The sequence below is a fragment of the Littorina saxatilis genome, linkage group LG1, assembly GCF_037325665.1.
Source record: "Littorina saxatilis isolate snail1 linkage group LG1, US_GU_Lsax_2.0, whole genome shotgun sequence".
Taxonomy (NCBI): domain Eukaryota; kingdom Metazoa; phylum Mollusca; class Gastropoda; order Littorinimorpha; family Littorinidae; genus Littorina; species Littorina saxatilis.
This window is the reverse complement of record NC_090245.1, coordinates 13,452,823-13,473,071: the sequence shown is the minus strand read 5'-3', so window position 1 is coordinate 13,473,071 and position 20,249 is coordinate 13,452,823. Positions and strand designations below refer to the sequence as shown.

Genomic DNA, 20,249 nt, shown 5'->3' with positions numbered 1-20,249 from the left:
CAAGCACTTTCCTCTCCCCCGCTGCAGTCAAAACAAAGCTGTCATAGCGGGTTTTCCCGATTGACAAAAATTCTTATTACACACTCAGACTATTTGGAGTCGCGTTTGTCCTCCAGTGTCCAATTGCATAAGAATATTCTGGTGATGAATAAACGCGCTTTGTGTCATTAGCATCTAAAGATTTCTTGTTTACAATAGTTGTGTTGATCTGATGAAGCGCGGAACTGATCTTAGGGTTGTCATGGTGAAACACTCGCTTCTGAAACAGTGCTTCCTTGTAGTTATCATGCGATATGCTCGACTTTACAACCTGTTTGCTTACACCCTTTGCTTTTTTAACCACCCCTTTCTCACTTGCAACACTGTACATCTTTGCACGCAATCCAACATACTCCTTAATTATCTTCCCATTCATTTCATCTTTCATCTTTCCAATAACCTTCTTGTTAACATTTGAGTGCAATGGTGATTCTTTAGGGTAGTCGCAAGTGTCATAAAAAGAATCTTTTCCTTTTACTGCAGGACTTTCAGCTTCTAGATCTTTGTAAATGTCATCCGCTGGAATGTCAAGTAAGAATGAATCTGTGTCTGTGTAAAGTACTCTCGATTTGGGATATCTTGGTTTCAAATAATCATACAAAAACTCAAGCATCAACAGTTTTTGACAACTCTAGCACAGTAAAGCCTATGAATACTGGTTTGTCAAGCTTGACTACAAGTTTTTTTCATTAAGATACCATACAGCTGTTCATGAAAGTATTTAAAGTCTTGATACTGTGGTTTGGATGTCAGCTTGATGGCCTCATTTTCTCTTGTAACAAGTCTAACATCCTTTCTCTTGTGTGGGTTTTCCATTGTCTTACCAAAGCAACTGTTGTTCATCAGTTTAAAAAAGTCTTTCTCTGATGCATCAGCGGCTTTGGTTCTCAGTTCTGTGTTTTTCATGATGTAAGGTTTCATAAACTGTTCTTGATCAAATAAAATTATACGATGAACAGCCTTCAAAATTAATCCATGTCTAATGTAAAACTGTAACAGTCTGTAGTGACACACATACTTCTTTTTGTGAAACAGATTGGGCACCAGCTTTGGAGGTTCTCTTGGGTTTACTTTTAACCTCTCAGCCGCTAAAGGATAATCATTATGTAGATCATGAAGTGATAGTGGATAGTCTAAGTCAACTTCTAGTATCCATCCCTTTCGACTGTCTGGGCCTGCTTTTAATATTGTCAGCACAACACATTGTGAAAATGGTCCTGAATAGATCTTAAAGTTCCGAAGTGGAAGCGTCTGACACATTGCCCAACCATACAAATTGTTTGCATCTAGATACATGATGTAATTAGAAGGTTTCATAGGATCAAAGTCGTCCAAGTATTTGTTGTTGGCTTTGCAGTAATTGTGTGAAGCCATACTGATTCCTCCACGTAGTCCATTTTCAATCATCTGAAGTGTAGGTAGATCTGATAGCAAGTCAATCTTTACTCCTGTAAATCTAAGAAATGCATCCCAGCTCATGCCTGGTGCAGATATGTAATGTGAAGGATCTAGATTGTAGTGCTTCATACATGTTCTTCTGTAATTCTCAAATATATCTGCAAGTAAACAAACATCAGCCAACAAATATTGATCATGATAATCACCCATTGTATTACATCCTAATTTATTCCATGCAGTCTTAGCGTGTTCATAGTCTTCGTCACTTATACCTTTACCCTTCAGCCGTGAGAAGTAAGCATCCTTTGGTGGTAACTCATCTTCATCAAACCTCTCCCACGAATCCATGTATTCATATGGATAGACTCCCTTTCTAACTAAGTCACTGTCAAAGTACTTACATGTGATTGGGAAAGCAGTTAGTGATGAAGATAAAGACTCAAGTGTTCCCATCAGATGTTGAGCAGAATCGTAGAAGTATAAACTATTCAGAGTAAAGGCCATGTACTTTTCTGAAGACTGCGCAATGCATCTTGCTTTGTATTCATCAGTTACTGCCTGCATGATCAGATGTGAATCATAACCGCGCAAGTTATGGAAGAAGATTGGAAGCTTCCAAGTCTTAGGATCAAACTTTAATTGTAGATTACATTTGCTGTGTGCTGCTCCTCGGAACTGCCCACTTACATGATCATGATCTCTTACTATTGGATTGTCTGTGTTTGGTGTTAGACTTTGTTCGCATATCCAACACTGTGTGGTAGAGTTAAACTGTTCTTGGTCTTCAGGTTTCATAACAATGTCTGAAAGATTCAGTTGTTTGGAGCAGTCATTTCGCACTTGGTTCATTTGCTGTAAGAAGTTCTTTGCTGCATTAGGTCCTCTGTACAATTGCGGTTTAGAATGTTTACCATCTGAACTAACAACAATAAATGCATATGAACAGACTTGATGATTACTTAGAGTTACTGTTTTAGGTAGGTCTTTTGGTAAAGGTCCTTCATATGGCACAATGATAGATTCAAAGTCAGCATAAACAACATAAGGACTTTTCTGTAGTTTGCATACATTCTTAAAATACACTTTGCTGTCTGGCGGTGGTGTTGTTAACTTCACAACCGCATCATCAACGCTCTTACAATGTTGCTTGTGTATAAGTGCTGCATGAATTGATGGAATACGCAAGAGACATCGCCTACAAAAGTCTTGTTTACTATTGTGATTGCTTGTGCTCGCCATCAGTCTACTCATTGTACGAATCAAAGTGTAATGATATTTTACACCATCAGTCATTAGTAACATGTCAACATGGTTAGTATCACAATCGCCAATCGTTGGTGAGTTCTTTGATATTCTGACTGGTTTCAGTTCATCTTCCTCATCCCACGTGTAAACATTTACGGTGATGGGTTTGTTTTGCTGTTCAAATTTGTCAATGCTTGTAATGCTGACAGGAAATTCAATACCAGTAAAGTTTAGTTTATTTCTGTATGCATGATAGTTAGACACTCTTTCTGCATTTTTCTTTACACTGTACAGTCTTGCCAGAACACACCACATAAAACATTTGTCATCATCATTCTTTATGTTCAGCACAGCACGTTTTTTGACAAGAGCAGGAGGTAAAGGTATGTAACTTCTACCTCTGATGGGGGCAAATTTACTTAGCTTCAATTCTATTTTTAGAATTTCACCTTCTGACCATCCGGATCCTTTCATCTTTGCATCCTCTGCAGCTTGCTCAAACCGTTTCATCATTTCATCTGCCCAGTTTCCATTCAATTCTGCCATAGAATTAAGTGCTAGTTGTCTGGTTGAAACATGAACTTCTAGCACCTCATCACTGACTGTTTTGTATTTTATTAAACTGACTATCTGCACTTTTACTGGAGGTTCAATCAACAAATTGTTTGGAATTTGTTCAATGGCGTCTTGCACACTGGACTGCACATTTTGAGGATCCGTTACTTGTAATTCAACGGTGTCAAATACTGTCGATAAAGATTCTAATACAGAGTCTTCCATCGCTGTGAGTTTGATTTTATAACTCAAAATAAAAATATAAATTAAAAAAATGAAGTTGCAATTCTTTCTCAGAGCTTCCATTTTTGTTAACACTATAAAATCTGAAATAAAAAATCATTTAACATTTGTACCACGTGGAACTAATTGTAATTCCTCTTTTACAAAGGCTCTTTGCGGTGCTGGTTCTCTCAAGTAATATATAGGTGGATTTGTCTCTACTACTCTCTTGATTTCATGAATGTCAATACTCCAGATTGGATCCGTTGCACGCTTCCTGCTGTCACCCTCAGCTTCACCGGGTGCATATAAATATCTGACTTTCTGATTGAAAGGTAGTAATGCCACTGGTGTTGTTGACTTTGGAGCAACAGGTATTGTTTTCTGTTTGATTGCATCAACTGGTCTTAACCCTGTAGCTTTAAATACCTCCAGATTCATTGCTCTAAGTACTGATGGTAATCTTTTGACCCATTCAGTGTTACGCAATTTACTTTCTGTGTCCAAAAATTCCTGATGGTACTGATATGAAAACAGTTTTTCTGCCAACTGTTTGTTAAAGCTCTCAACAATAGCCTGTGACCTGTGGTTTCCTGGAATACCTCTCTTCACTGTAACATGATGTTTTAACAGAAGCTGGTTGACAGCTCCTTTAAACTCCTTACCATCATCGCACTGAATCATTCTGGGATACTTTAGTGGTCCACGTCTGTAAATTTCTTGCAGGGCAACAGCTGTAGCTATAGCACTTTTCTCTGTCAACGGTTCAGCATCTTTGTATCTTGTTGCAACATCAACTACAGTCAGTGCATACTTATATTTCTTCCTTCTGACTGTGTCATGCGGTAAATACAGCAGGTCTATTTGATGAGTGTCATTCGGTTTAATGTTAACAAAGTGTGGTCGTGTAATTTTTCTTGGTGCAGGTAAATAGATCTGCCAAACTGCCTGCTTTGACAACCATTTCTTTGCTATATCTTGAGAAACACCTGCTGCGTCACTGAGCTTGTCAATAGCAGTTCTTCCTTTCCAGTATCCTTTTGGGGAATAATATATTTTAGATAACAAAGCATCACTCATGGTTTTTTAAATGACAGAATATTAAGATTTGACAGCACGCGCAATAAAGTAAACAACAGCCATACCAATAACAATGAAAACAATCTCGCCCACCTTCTGCTCTTCTGAAGGCTGATAAAAGTCACCCAGTTTTGGAGGAGCACTTGTCTTCATTTTCTTTCCAGTTACAAGATAGTATTCTTGAATGGCTGCATCAACATTGGCAAAGGTTTTGTTTGCATGTCCTTGCTGCCTGAGTTTATCATTCATAAAGTCTAACTGCGCAATTCGTTTCTTCTCGTATTCATCCTGTGCTTTCGCCAGTTGTTCCATGGCTTTGTTGTGCCTTTCCCTCTCTTCACCATTTTGCAGTTTAGAAAACAAATAGTTGCTGCCAGAAAATGCAAGCGCATTTACAATCGCACCTCCCACCATCATAACCAAGCTAGCCATTTTATTGTCTTACATGTTTATATTTTCTGGAATAATTCCTTGCTTCACCAGGAAGTCTTTTGTTGCAAAGGAAGCTGTCACAACACCAATTAGTTTAGCACCGTCTTCGAAGTCTAACTTTCCCAAGTCGGCTGGTTTCATTCTGAGGAGACTTTTACCCAGCATTGTGTAACCTACACTCAAGCCTCCAATCACTGCAGCGTGATAAACTAGATTAACTATTGTCTTTTCAGAACTCATTTTTATGTTATCAAAATTAAAATATTAAAATTATTCCATATGAAATGAATCCACTGCAGGTACTACTGTGGGCTTTTTTATTGTTTGTACTGCTTTGTTTGTTGGTTTTGGTGTTTCTGATTTTGGTGTTTCTGATTTTGGTCTTTCTGACACTTTATATTTGCCTTGCCAAAGTTTGTAAAGCAAGTATCCACCTCCTCCAACAACAGCTGCTACAGCTACTTTTCTGTATGATAGAAATGAAGATTTTAATTCTTGATCAGTTTGTGTGACCTTAGTCACTTCAGGAATGTTTGGTGTCTGCTCAACTTCAGACATAATGTTCTGCTTTGCCTTTTGATTTAACTTTTTTTGTCTGTTCCATTCGGCTAGTTTTTTTCCTGCTTCTACTCTACCAGGTTTCTTTGTCACTGTGTTCACTTCTGGTATTTTCGTCTGCTCCACTGTCTGCTTCAACTGATCTGTCATCTTTTTTATTCTGAAAATTAATGTGTTTGAAAGTAATTAATCCAGCAACAAATGGTACTAATAAAGCACCAAATCGATAATACAGGCCACAGGCAAGAGATTCGAGGGACTTGGAAACAACAGGGTCATGAGTTAGATCATGTGTTAAGTCTTCCTCCGAGTCGAGAGGTGTAAAATGTCCAAAAATCTTTGTGTACAAACCTATAACAGTCTGTCCAATACTTCTAACCATCTTAGAACCAAGCACTGATTCATACCGTCCATGATACTTTTCTATATCTTCTGAGGAAAGATGTTGTACTTCTTCCACAGTTAACTGCTGCCCAAGGTAGTGTTTTGTTTTTCCACAAACAGCAAGTGAATACAATCTTTCTTTTTTATCAGGTATAGTCCTACTGTCACAGATTTCAATATCTGTAGCAGTCTGCATCAGCAATTCATCACAGTTCATTTTATTTTGATGCAGAATAAAATTAAAATCTAGTAATTAAACTTGAGTAAGAACTTAGGTAGGAACTTAACAAGAACTTAGGTAGGAACTTAACAAGAACTTAGGTAGGAACTTAACAAGAACTTGAGTAAGAACTTGAGTAAGAACTTGAGTAAGAACTTGACAAGAACTTGACAAGAACTTGACAAGAACTTGAGTAAGAACTTGACAAGAACTTGACAAGAACTTAGGTAGGAACTTGAGTAAGAACTTAGTAAGAACTTAGTAAGAACTTGACAAAAACTTGAGTAAGAACTTGACAAGAACTTGAGTAAGAACTTGACAAGAACTTAGCAAGGATTTCTACAAACATACATACTGAACTGGTTGATCAGTTTTTAAAACCAGTTTCGAGTGCTTAGAAGATTTCAGATTATTCTTTATTCTTTCTCTCTCCTGTTTGTTTTCAATGACATCATTTTCTCGAAGGCACTCTTCAAAACTGTCACGGTCCTTTGAATAGAACAATGTTATTGTTTTGAGTTGCTCTCTAAAGTCTTTCAGAACTGCATTGTATTTTTGTGTTAATATCCAAACTGATATTAATGCATGTCGTCCACTGAATGCAAGCTTTGCTAGTGCACTTTTCTTTCTAACAATGTCACGTTCTGCTGCACAGTCATCAATAATAAACAGTGTTGGCGTGTTCTGAAAAAGATCGAAATAATGCTCCAAGCAAACATTTAGACGATCAGAAGGATTTACAATAAATATATTTTGATCAGACCATATGAATTTTCTCTCCTTGTATGTTCTGTTATGCTTTATGGTTGGACAGAATATGACTATGTGTTCAAAGTGATTTATGTAAACAGTCTGTAATAAATCCAAAACATATCTTGTTTTGCCGCAACCTGTTGCCCCACAAATCAAAGAACAGTGTGGATCTTTTGGAAGAAAATCTAGATACTTCATTTTAACACGTTCAATAAACAATATCCTGTAATCTGCTTTCAGAGATGTTTAACTGCGCATCTGACACAACAAACACGTAGATCTTAACTGATTTACTACTACTCCCTACTTCCTTTTCAATTTGTATTGTGATTCCTTCTGATCCGTTTTCAATTCGCCTTCCACTTCCATGCAGTTTGTTGTCGTCAGTTGTTCTGAGATCCAGCCATAACGCATATTTATTTGTCAAGAAATCTTCTACGCCAACACCGTGTAAATGCAGATCTTTAGCCACAAGATCAGATGTTGGGTCTTTCAATCTTCCTCCAGTAAAGTACTTTCTTGCTTCATCATAGTGTTGGTATGGCAGCATGCCAGATGCAAATATTTGGTTTGGCTGCCCTTCAATTGTGCAATATACTCTATTGATTAGTGGATTGTAAAACTTTTCTATTTGCCTTTCATATGAATCTTTTGGTTCCTCAAACAACATAAGTATTCCCTTCATTGACCTAGCTGGTGTATTCAAGTTAATGTTCCAGATTGGATCAGCCTGGCTTTTTGAAAGTGTACTGTGATTCAACACTCTTTCATAATAGATAGGCAGCTTAGAACTGTACTGATTTTCTATAAGTCTAGCCAGTTCAGGATGGTTTACAACATCAAACTCTAAAGAAATTCCAGACACCTTATACTTTGCTTCCGGGTCTTGTGAAAGCATAACACGATCATAACTATTGAAAGTCAGGTCGTATGACAGCCTGTCACGCAATGCTCCTTGATAGAAGGGAGGATGTGAATTTATGAGTTCAAAGTCAAGTGGAATACAAAATTTGTTTCCAAAAGCAACATTGACAGCGTTATCTTTTTTGTTGTCAGCTTTATCTCCGGCTCCTATTCTAACTTTTATCCCATTGTCTGACTGAATCCCTTGAAACACTCTGTTTTTCTTTTCATTGTCAGTTAACCAATTATCTGCATAAACTAAAAATACATCTGCATTATTCAATGACATCACTTCCCGCCCTTCCAGTTTGACAGTAATCTTCCTCACAATTGCTCTTCCTACATTATAAGCCAAAGTCCTATTTTCATCTGAGCCAGATTCTAATTCTAATTTGAATGATAGTCTTACAGTGCCTGGTACAATAACATCGTTCTTACCTAGATTAGGAAACCTAACAGTAAGTATTTCATTCTGATCAATAGTAGAAGGATTATTTGTAACTATAACTGTTTGCCTTATTCCTTTTACCCCGAGAGGTTCTTTCAGCCTTCTGTAAGGATCAAGAACAGAACCGAACGATTGTGCCATCTTTTTTTATTTTCAAAATAAAAAAATAAGTTACAAATGGCAGAAGGTGGATTTGAAGATTTATTTGAGCCAGCGGACGACATGAGCGAAGCAATCCCTTTGGTTCCCTACCATCATTCACTGCATTATGAGGTGGCACGACATGAACTTCTGGAAGGTAAAGTTAGAGATTTCTACAAAAGTTTAGGAGAAGAACCTGATGTTTTAGATCCAAACCAGTTCAAAATGGAAGCAAATCATTTATATACAACTAGCGATAAAGGAGAAAAAGTCCAACTTACATATAAATCTAATCCTGCTAAGTTTCTATCAAAAGTTTCACTAAAACAAAAACTTACTGCTAATCGACTTAGGCAATTAGATATTGTGCCTAGCACACGGTCATCATCTTCCCATGTTGTTTCCTTACTTCAACAAGCAGAACTAGGACTACCAACTGCTACTCAAATAGAATCTGTTCCATTGCAAGATCTTAATAAACTTGCAGATGAGGCTGATCAACTTATACAAGAGATAGAGACTTCTTTTTCTGAGGAAACTTCACTGAAGACTCCACATGAACTATTACCTATGAGAGAAATAGAAGCCCTTAATCAATCACTACAAACCATCAGAGGTGAAATAGCAAATAATCTGTCAAAACTAGGTCAGCTGGATGAAGATATAAACAAAGAGAAACAAAAACTTGCTGATGCTGATGATTTGAACCTAGAACAAGAAGTAAAAAACAGAATTTCTAAGCGTTTAAAAGATTTGCAGGAGGAGAAAGCCATAAGGTTAGAAGTTCTAAGTAACAATAGAGAACAACTGAGAACACAGGTCAGCAGAATAAAAAATACAATTCAAAGAATCCTTTACGAAGACACAACTCTTGCTGAAAGAATTAGAACGCTTTTCAGAGAGCAGGGAATCACAATAGCTAGTATACTAACTGCGTTAGGATTTGCAATAAGCACATTAGTGTTAACACTCACAGGTGGCACTGTCACACCTCCACCTCCACCTTCACCTTCACCTCCATCTGATCCGGGATGGGTAAAGAAACAACTCAAACACATTGCAGAACTATTAAAGAAACTAGCAGCAAAAGCTTTGGGTGCACTTCCAGGAATCATTGGTTCAATTGTTAGCTGGCTGTTATCTTTTGCAGGTAAAGTTGTTGGTTTCATGGCTGAACATCTCTGGACTCTAATAGTTTTAATTGCAGGTGTTCTGCTAACGAGAATAAAGCAAAAGTAAGCCTACACCCACTCCACCAATTACTAGAGCAGTCTTCTGCGATTCATGATCATCACTAATACTAACAGCTTGATCATCCCTAGTGACAGAATGATCTTCACCTGCAGCCCGATCTTCACTTGTCACGCTTTGTTTCTGTTCATTGTGATATGGCTGTAGCATCGTTCTGATTTCTGAATTCAGTTCTTCACCCTTTCCAAGCGGCTGGGTGTCACTAGCAATAATGATTTCATTGTTATAATTTGTTATTGTTCCAATCTGCAGCTGGAGATCAGAAGGTAACATGTAAAGGCCGTTACCAACAGCAAAGTCAACTTTTGATCTTGCATAACGGAGAGAGTCTTGATACCTTTTGATGCTGGAAGGCAGATCAACTGCAGAGTTTATGACATCTTCTAAATTTGATAACAACTGTTTCTGTGCACCAAACCCTGTGCTTGTTCTCATTATGTTTGATCGTGTCTGTGCCTGCGAGCCTAGCAAGCACCACGCATATGTTCGGATAGATTCATTGATCCTTTCAACACCTGATCCAGTGAAACCTTTGCCGGTGTCTAATATAAAAGTAGTCCATGCATTGTGGTGCTGTTGTTCTATTGATCCTAACTGTACCTGCACATTTGAAGAAAAAGATGTATGACCTGGCCAGTAATCAAAATTATACCTCCTGTGGACACCCCATAAATATAGTGTTCCCATGCCATGGTTTTTGTCTTGCTTTTGCCTAAAGTCGGTCTTAAAATCTATATTGAATTCATTGCAGAGACGCTCATACACTTTCATGTTTATCCTATTGTTGAATGGGTTCCAGCTCTTTTCATGCGGCATTGGTGCCTGAAGTTCAGACAAGATTCTCCTGCACTGATAGTAAACGTGAAATGTGTACACACACTTTGTCAGTAAGTTTGAATTATTCATGTGGTCTGCATAGGACACTCCACATCCTGTGGTTGCACAGAATATTGCAAAGTTTAACTGATTCTGATAGAACTGCATTGGGTGAGAGTTCCACATCTTTGGAACACTATCATTTTTGATTGGGGGATTTAGGTAAGAATGGAATGGGTCAGGCACTTTAACGCGAATGGATTCTGTTTCTGTTACAGCAAAGTCCAACTCATGGAAAGAAATAGTCTTTGGATTGTAATATGGTCCAGTTTTGTATTTAACGTCTTTGTTGAATTTATACTGACTCATTTTTGTTGTTGAATAAAAAATGTTTATCACACTAACAAATGTGAAGACTAGTGTGCCAGTTAAACTTGCAAACCCTATCAACAATCAAAATGGAGGAATGAAAGTTGCACTGCATGAAATTATGTACAAGGTTACTTGGTATAATATCAGTAAAAAAAAGGCTAACAACTGGGTTAGAATTAATGGTAAAACACATTCTGTAGAAGATGGTTACTATGACTTCTGCACTTTAGAGAAAGAATTGTTTGCTCCAGTAGGTATTACAGCGAGTTTAAATCATGCAAGTCTCATTGCTACTCTTACTATGCCCAAAACTAGAGAAGTAAACATTGAGTTTCCAACCAAACTCCTTGATATGCTTGGAATTACAAAAATATACAAGGGAACACGTCCCATTGACATGGATGTTAACAGTGTACTGTTTGTTCACATGAGAGAGCTTAACACATCCTATAATCTATTTAATGATCAGCGTTCTGATCTGCTTAGGATTCTTCCACCGAGTGATGCCTCTTTTTGTAAAATGCACGTGCCAACATTTAAGACACTTCAGTTCAAGGACTTGGAGGAAGGGTGTCATGAATTCCTACACATTGATCTGAAAAATCAAAGTGGACAACCAGTTGATTGTTTGTTTAACATTACATTGGAAATAGTTCCATAAAATATTGAGTATTAAAATGTCGAGTGGACCTACAATAGCTTATCCTGTTGCATGTTCAACTATAGAGTTGAAAGATTTAGCAGACGCTATCGACTTTGAGAGCAATGCTGAAGTTGGTGCAGTGTATGCATTCGAGTTTACAGACACTGGTCATTACAAGAGAAAGGAAATCGACGATGAAAAGAAACCAAGATTTCTCAAACTAGGCCAAATCCGTGATGTTAATGTACCTGATCCAATTGTCGATGACACATTCTACATGTGGAAACATCAGAATAAAAAATGGGTACTTAGTCCTGTTATAAAAAAGATTGACTGGGAAATGAAGTTTGAATTTGTGAGTCCATACACTCTTGTTGGAAAAGACGACACATTCCGTAAGTCAATCAATGCTAAACCACTAATTGTTAGCCTTGTTCCTGCGATTAACAGCAGGGGAGAAGTTGCAGTTAAACCTTTCCATAAGAACAACTATCTCATTCACAGAAAACAAAGTGTTGAAAAGGACGCTGACACCATTGTCGATTTTATACCCAAGCTTCCAATAGGGCAGAATGCAACTATGATATTTGATATAGTTGTCAGGAAAAGGGAAGAAACCACAAACACTGTTCTAATGAGAGGAATAAATCTCAACTGGAGACCATTAAATGTTGAAGAAGTCAGAGTATTTATTGCTGTTCAAAAGGATTCTAACACAATAAAAAAACAGACGTCAAACCAAAATGTTGTTGTTAACGCAGATATAAATAATTTAACAGAAATAAGAAGTATTAATCTTACTTATCTTGATTTGATTGCTTTCTACTATACAGATAAGGTGTTAAGCAATGAACAGCTTCAAAGCTTAGCAGAAACACTGGCCAGTGAGAATTAAGATAAATATTTTATATTTTGCATTAAAAAGATGACTAGCAGTGTGAAGCTTTATCCTAATATTGATGAAAGTGCAGCAGAAAGTCAACAATTCAGACTGGCACACATTAGTAATATACAAAAACAACTAGAAGATGAATTAGAAAAATATTCTCGCGCTAGACGTAAGTACTCAACAACTTACAACAGCCTTTCTAATGCCAGCACTGGTTCTACTATCCTTGCATCAGCTGCAGGTGTAACGGGAACAATTCTGTTAGCTACCGGAGTAGGGACTCCAGTTTCTCTAATCCTAGGTGGTGTCGCAGCAGCAGTTGGTGGTTTATCATTTATAGCATCAGCTATAATGAAAAAAATTGTGAAAAAGCTTGAAAAACACGAATCCATTTCCACTCTTGCATCATCAAAATTGTCTAGCCTAAAACTGTCTATCAGTAAAGCACTTGAAGATTCAAAAGTTTCTGACGAAGAATTCAAACAGATACAAACAGACTTTGATGACTACAAAAGTAAGAAAGCAAGTATTCAAACAAAAACACGAGCTGAATATAACAAGCCACTCGATATAGAAGATCTGAAAAAGCAGTTTTTAAAAAAGGGGATTCAAATAGGACGGGAAGAAAAAGTAAAAATAGAATCACTTGTAAAGAGTTAACTATTCGTTTAGACAGTCACATTGCATGTATCAGATATAATTCTAACAGTGAAAGAACATATGAAGTAAAGTTTGTAAATGAGAGAGCGTATTGAGCTTAAGAATGTTGTATAAGAGAAAGGGAGAATGTACGTTCTGGGTTACTGATTCCGACAGACCCGGCATTGGTTCAAAACAACCTTACTTTACTATATTTTTTTTTGTATGGATTTATGCAGTATTTTTCTGATTTTGTCGCATGTTTCATTTTAGTAAAAGTTTAGTCCAGAAGCCTATTTTGCGTTAATATTTAGGGTCTGTCGGAATCGGTGAGCCAGAACGTACATTCTCCCTTTCTCTGTAGTGAACCACTAAAAGTGACCATATCTCATGGTAGAAAGAGCCAATAAGCACCATTGTACTTCCTATGTCTTGAATTAACAGCTTTGTGTTGCATGACCTTGGATGACCTTGACCTTGGGTATTTTGGTAGGAAAAATGTGTAAAGCAGTTCTTAGTGTATGATGTCATTGCTAGGTTTAGTTATTTGACCTTGACCCTGAAGGTCAAGGTCATGTAAAGGTCAAGGTCAAGCATGTGAGTCGTATGGGCTTTGCCCTTCTTGTTCATTTTTTCGATAAATGTCTTATGACGTCATATCCGGCTTTTTGTAAAAGTTGAGGCGGCACTGTCACACCCTCATTTTTCAATCAAATTGATTGAAATTTTGGCCAAGCAATCTTCGACGAAGGCCGGACTTCGGTATTGCATTTCAGCATGGAGGCTTAAAAATTAATTAATGACTGGTCATTAAAAATCTGAAAATTGTAATTAAAATTATTCTTTTATAAAACGATCCAAAATTACTTTTATTTTATTCTTCATCATGTTCTGATTCCAAAAACATATAAATATGTTATATTCGGATTAAAAACAAGCTCTGAAAATTAAAAATATAAAAATTATGATTAAAATTAAATTTCCGAAATCGTTTTAAAAACAGTTTCATCTTATTCCTTGTCGGTTCCTGATTCCAAAACCATATAGATATGATATGTTTGGATTAAAAACACGCTCAGAAAGTTAAAACGAAGAGAGGTACAGTAAAGCGTGCTATGCAGCACAGCGCAACCGCTACCGCACTGAACAGGCTCGTCACTTTCACTGCCTTTTGCACTAGCGGCGGACTACGGTCATTGTGAAAAAATGCAGTGCGTTCAGTTTCATTCTGTGAGTTCCACAGCTTGACTAAATGTAGTACAGTGAAAACTGTCAAATACGGTCACTGGACTTAGCGGACACTCGCAGAATACGGACAGTCAGTCTCGGCACGGACTGCTTTACACTGTAAAACACCTGTACGTTACGGCCACCTCGGCATTACGGACGCGGACACGTATTTTGGGTCCATAATAAGTCATATACCGTACTTTCAGGAAAGACAAGGCGCTTCGTTATCTAAGACGCACCCCCTTCTTTTTAAAATAAATTGTAATCCAGTCACCCATTGGACGCAGGGGGCCGATAGGGCACACCAAAATGACCCAGTTTTTGCCATGAGAGGTGGTTCCCCTGTCATATCTGAGAGAGGAAACACTTCCTGCATCGGGGTCAGTGACCGGTCAGTGACCGACTTTAACTGAGTGAAAATATGTGTGCTCTGTGTGTGGGGCCAGATCAAAGGCATTGTGATAGCTGGGTGGCCTTGTTAAAAGACACGACCTTCTTCCCAGGGGTCAATGACCCAGTTTTTGCCATGAGAGGTGGTTCCCCTGTCATATCTGAGAGAGGAAACACTTCCTGCATCGGGGTCAGTGACCGGTCAGTGACCGAGTTTAACAGAGTGGAAATCTGTGTGTGCGGCCAGATCAAAGGCGGGGCAGTACCTAGTAGCTGAACATGCATTATCACAAGTTTTTAAACTTGTTTTACAATTACAACAGTCAATATTAAATGTTTCTCTATTTAATATAAACAGCTTCTGTTTTTCTTATAAATGTACCTGTGCAGTACTCTAGCTCTCTCTCTCTCTCTCAACTTGACTTTGTCGCGTTTACTTGCACCTGTCTAATAAGGACACCTGCAGAATAAGGACACTTTTGTCTGGTCCCAAGGGTGTCCTTATTTGACAGGTTTTACTGTAATTTTGCCTTACGCGACTTGTTTTCTTTTTACTTCTGTGTCTGGATTTGTATGTCGTCAGATTCAAGCCTACAATCATACAGTGTATTCACACAACAGTAGTAATTAATACATGTACACACCAGTAACGGGCTTATTTTGTGCAATATAGATGGATTGTCTTCACATTCCCGAGGTACAATGTACCAAGAAAACACAGAAGAGCTCTGTGTAAACTGGGGGATTCACACATGAAAAGGAAACTGATCTTGTTCAGCTGGTATATTTGTCTGTTGACTGTTGCCCAGATTTGTTAAGGGAGTGTTATGAACAATGAAGGTTTGTAGTTAGAACTGCTGTCGAATGGTCAGTTTAAAATGTTCATCGATCTGTGATAATGTGATGTACTTATAGAGGATGCATTTGTAGCTACTTAAGTTTATTACTTAACATTATTAGCCTCTTAGTTTCATGTACCTGTAGCTTGTATAGTTATTTGACATCTTTTAGCATGTAGGACTTACCTTTACTTTTGATGCATGTAGGTTGAACGCAAAAAGTAACTTACAGGTCTTAAATTTGGTATTACCTGTATAATGTAAGAATGGTTGGCAAAGGTGATTTGATTTCACATGTGCAGGTGAACATTTGCATGTTGATCTTTTTTATTTTTTAATTCTTTACCTGGTAAGTAATACTTTTTGTATTTTGTGTCTGTATTGATACACATAATTTTTGTACTTGTATTTTTATTTACTGTTCGACTAGCAAAAACAAGAATGGTTGGCAAAGGTGATTTGATTTCACATTTGCAGGCGAACATTTGCATGTTGATCATATTTTTTTTTTATATTCTTTACCTGATAAGTTACTTTTTGTATTTTGTATCAATATTAATACACATAATTTTTGTACTTGTACTTTTATTTACTGTTCGACTAGCAAAAACAAACCACCGATCAGCTTCAGTAATGAATAAAATCAAAATGAAAACTGAGTTTTTTTAAAATTAAAACATGTGTATATATGGATCCCTTGTTGCAGGTCACAGAGTTATGGAGTGTGTAATGTGTTTGTGTGTTTATTGTCACGCATACATGTATTAGACTAGAAAATGTCACATTTACTTGCTCAAACTGTGAAACTCGTCACATACAGAAAAGGTGATTTTTATTCAATGTACCTCTAGCATTCTTTGACAGAATAGAAATTGTTAAGTGAATTCACCCATTTGTGCAGCAGTTGGATTGAATTTGAAAACAAATTTTCTTCACTGGAAAAATAAACGGGACCAAATATCTTGATAAGTTTGAAGATTTTGACTGTTTCAGTATAAATGAACACAATGGAAGTGTGTGGAATTCCTCCAAAATTGGCTTCAGAATGTGATCAAGGGGATTTTTATCTGAAAGGTTGTGCTCCTGGAACCCTTATTTGTCAGGTTTTTTTATTTTTTAATTGTTATTAAATTCTCATGCATGCAGGTATTTTCCTCCCTGTACATGTATACACCATCTTGCAAATCACAATAGTTCTGTCCAGTCTTTTACATGGGATAAGGGCATCTTTCCACTTGGACACATACAAAAACTCAACAGCCTGTACAATTAGTTTCTGTGTTAAGTGTTGGGTTGTTGTTGTTTGGTTGTTGTTGTTTTTTTGTTGTTGTTTTTTTTTTGGGGGGGGGGGGGGGGGGGCGGGGCGTGTTTGGGGTTGAGTTGTTGGTGTTTTTTGGGGAGGGGGGCGTGGGAGTGTCGTTTTTTTGTGTGTGGCTGAATGAATATTGCACCTTTGTCAATCTTTTACAAACTGATTCAGCAAAAAATCCCCGGTCTGCACAGGAAGCACTTGGATGATTGATTTTTGGTATGTGTGCCTATGGAAGGATGCTCTTATAGAGTTTAAAAGACTGGATGGATCTACAGTGATGTACAGGATTGCTTGAACAAGAAGGAAAGTATCATAAGAAATTTTGTTCATCCCTTTTTTCATACACTTAATGTTTTTATAACACAATATTTGACCAAAATAATAATAATAAATAATAAATGAGCATTTATATAGCGCAACATCATAACTTTACAATTATGCTCTTTGTGCTTATGACACATTTAAAATTAAAACACAGTTATACAAGCATTTAATATTTACATCTACATAGTCAGCAACGCTTAATTAAAAGCATACACCATCAAACATACATACAAAAGATTCTTCCACAAACTAAGTAATAAAAACATGAATAAAATAGGTAGTGAAAACAAGGAAATACCAGCTGAATACCCTTAATCAAACAGAACATGTTATCAACAATACTGAAAACGGCCCTAGATGTTTATATACATTATCACTAAAACAACAAATACACTACATGTAGCCTACTGATGGACTGAGAAAACAAAATCAAGGGTTGTATTTCTTGAAGAGGTGCGTTTTAAGTGCTCGTTTGAATGCTTGGGGTGACTGAGAGTGGCGGATGTGAAAGGGGAGAGAATTCCATTGTGTATCAAGAGAAGATACATTTTTTTTTTTAAAAGGCTTGTCTTTGAGGCTGTGTTCCTGTAGCAAATTACAGTATGAGATTAAAATCTTTTAATTTAATTAGGCTTTGTTGTCACAGACATAGCATACTGCTGTTGGTCACTTGATCAAACTAAATAAGAAAGATCAAACTGTTATGAATTATATATCATTTGGTGTATACCAAGCAAACAAATAAAATGTTTTGTAGATAATTAAAGTTTTGCCTTCATTTCTGTGATTTTATAAAGTACAGTTTTTTTGTACTTTGAGGAGAATGTTTGTGCATAAAACTGTCTCTTGCTGTCTCTTTCTTCCCCCCCCCCCCCCCCTCTCTCTCTCTCTCTCTCTCTCTCTCTCCTTGTCTCTCTCTTTCGATCTCTCCCTCTCTTCCCCCCTCTCTCTCTCTCTCTCTCTCTCTCTCTCTCTCTCTCTCTCTCTCTCTCTCTCTCTCTCTCTCTCTTTTTACATTTAGTCAAGTTTTGACTAAATGTTTTAACATAGAGGGGGGAATCGAGATGAGGGTCGTGGTGTATGTGTGTGTGTGTGTGTGTCTCTGTGTGTCTCTGTGTGTGTGTAGAGCGATTCAGACTAAACTACTGGGCCGATCTTTATGAAATTTGACATGAGAGTTCCTGGGTATGATATCCCCGGACGTTATTTTCATTTTTTTGATAAATACCTTTGATGACGTCATATCCGGCTTTTTGTAAAAGTTGAGGCGGCACTGTCACACCCTCATTTTTCAATCAAATTGATTGAAATTTTGGCAAAGCGATCTTCGACGAAGGCCGGGGTTTGGTATTGCATTTCAGCTTGGTGGCTTAAAAACTAATGAGTGAGTTTGGTCATTAAAAATCGGAAACTTGTAATTAAAATTATTTTTTTATTAAACAATCCAAAAACATCTTATTTTTCGTCATTTTCTGATTCCAAAAACATATAAATATGTTATATTTGGATTAAAAACAAGCTCTGAAAATTAAAAATATGAAAATTATGATCAAAATTAAATTTCCGAAATCGTTTTAAAAACTATTTCATCTTATTCCTTGTCGGTTCCTGATTCCAAAAACATATAGATATGATATGTTTGGATTAAAAACACGCTCATAAAGTAAAAACAAAGAGAGGTACAGTAAAGCGTGCTATGAAGCACAGCGCAACCGCTACCGCGCCAAACAGGCTCGTCACTTTCACTGCCTTTTGCACTAGCGGCGGACTACGTTCAGTTTCATTCTGTGAGTTCCACAGCTTGACTAAATGTAGTAATTTCGCCTTACGCGACTTTATTTTTTTATTAGTGGTAATTGTACATAGTAGAATAGATACTCACTCTCTCTCTCTCTCTCGCTCTCTCTCTCTCTCTCTCTCTCTCTCTCTCTCTCTCTCTCTCTCTCTGCCCTCACTTGTGTCTGTGTGTTGGCTGAGAAGTTAGCGAAATAGGAATCGACACAGTAGTTAAGAAATGTGGAGTCACAATTCCATACAATCACTTCATTAAACAAATCTCTCTCTCTCTCTCTCTCTCTCTCTCTCTCTCTCTCTCTCTCTCTCTCTCTCTCTCTCTCACGTGCGCACGCGCACTCACACATCAAAGACAGCCTCACGAAACAACATACAATTTTACGGACCCTTCTCTATTGTAATTGCAAATTGCGGTATAAAGTCGAAAACAGTTATCTTTCCTTGATTCATCATCATGGCGGAAACCAAAGGAAGCGGCTTGGACAAGAACAACAAATACGACAGACAACTTCGGTAGGACAAATTGTACAGCTCTAAAAATTGTTGTCTTAAATACTGATAATGCAAACGTATGATTCATCGGTAACAAATCGAAGAAATATTTGGTTTCGGCTTGAGTTACACCACTTCACTCGAGGTCATTCATGCAGTTTCGATACTGTACTGTGTCAGTGTGGGCTACATCATTTCATGTTGTTAACGAGATAAGCAGATGCCTAAGCTGATACACTTTTTGCTCTGTGAGCGTACATACATTCTATGATTACGACGCGGCTGATCTGGGCCTGTGGTTAATTTTAAGTTTTGATTTTCAAACGTGAAGCCTGAAGTTAAATGTTAAAAGTCGACTATCTCTATTGTTTGTGTGGAGTAATAATATAATAATAATAATAATAAATGAGCATTTATATAGCGCAACATCATAACTTTACAATTATGCTCTTTGCGCTTGACACATTTAAAATTAAAACACAGTTATACAAGCATTTACATCTACATTCATAGTCAACAACGCTTAATTAAAAGCATACACCATCAAACATACATTACAAAAGATTCTTCCACTAACTAAGTAATAAAAACATGAATAAAATAGGTAGTAAAAACCAAGGAAATACCAGCTGAATACCCTTAATCAAGCAGAACATGTTATCAACAATGCTGAAAACAGTCCTAGATGTTTATATACATTATCACTAAAACAACAAATACACTACATGTAGCCTACTGATGGACTGAGAAAACAAAATCAGGGGTTGTATTTCTTGAAGAGGTGCGTTTTAAGTGCTCGTTTGAATGCTTTAGGTTACTGAGAGTGGCGGATGTGAAAGGGGAGAGAATTCCATTGTGTGGGTGCGCAGAAAGTAAAAGT

At 37.2% G+C, this 20,249-nt stretch overlaps 2 protein-coding genes and 1 long non-coding RNA gene across 5 annotated transcripts in view; all 3 read left to right on the top strand.

Moving 5' to 3' along the window:
• Positions 1-16,195, top strand: part of LOC138961982 (type 1 phosphatidylinositol 4,5-bisphosphate 4-phosphatase-like) — a 27,495-nt gene extending 11,300 nt beyond the window's left edge. The window contains exon 9 of the mRNA XM_070333671.1: positions 13,577-16,195. The gene's annotated coding sequence lies outside the window, so the exon portion shown is untranslated. The remainder of the gene's footprint in view (positions 1-13,576) is intronic.
• The window catches only part of LOC138962316 (uncharacterized), a 118,099-nt gene that overhangs the window by 65,575 nt on the left and 32,275 nt on the right, over positions 1-20,249 (top strand). The window lies entirely within an intron of this gene.
• The window catches only part of LOC138962236 (NEDD8-activating enzyme E1 regulatory subunit-like), a 33,212-nt gene continuing 32,275 nt past the window's right edge, over positions 19,313-20,249 (top strand). For all 3 annotated transcript variants that reach the window (XM_070333993.1, XM_070333987.1, XM_070333980.1), the window contains exon 1: positions 19,313-19,390. In XM_070333993.1, the coding sequence (XP_070190094.1) occupies positions 19,332-19,390 (59 nt within the window). In that variant the 5' untranslated portion in view covers positions 19,313-19,331. The remainder of the gene's footprint in view (positions 19,391-20,249) is intronic.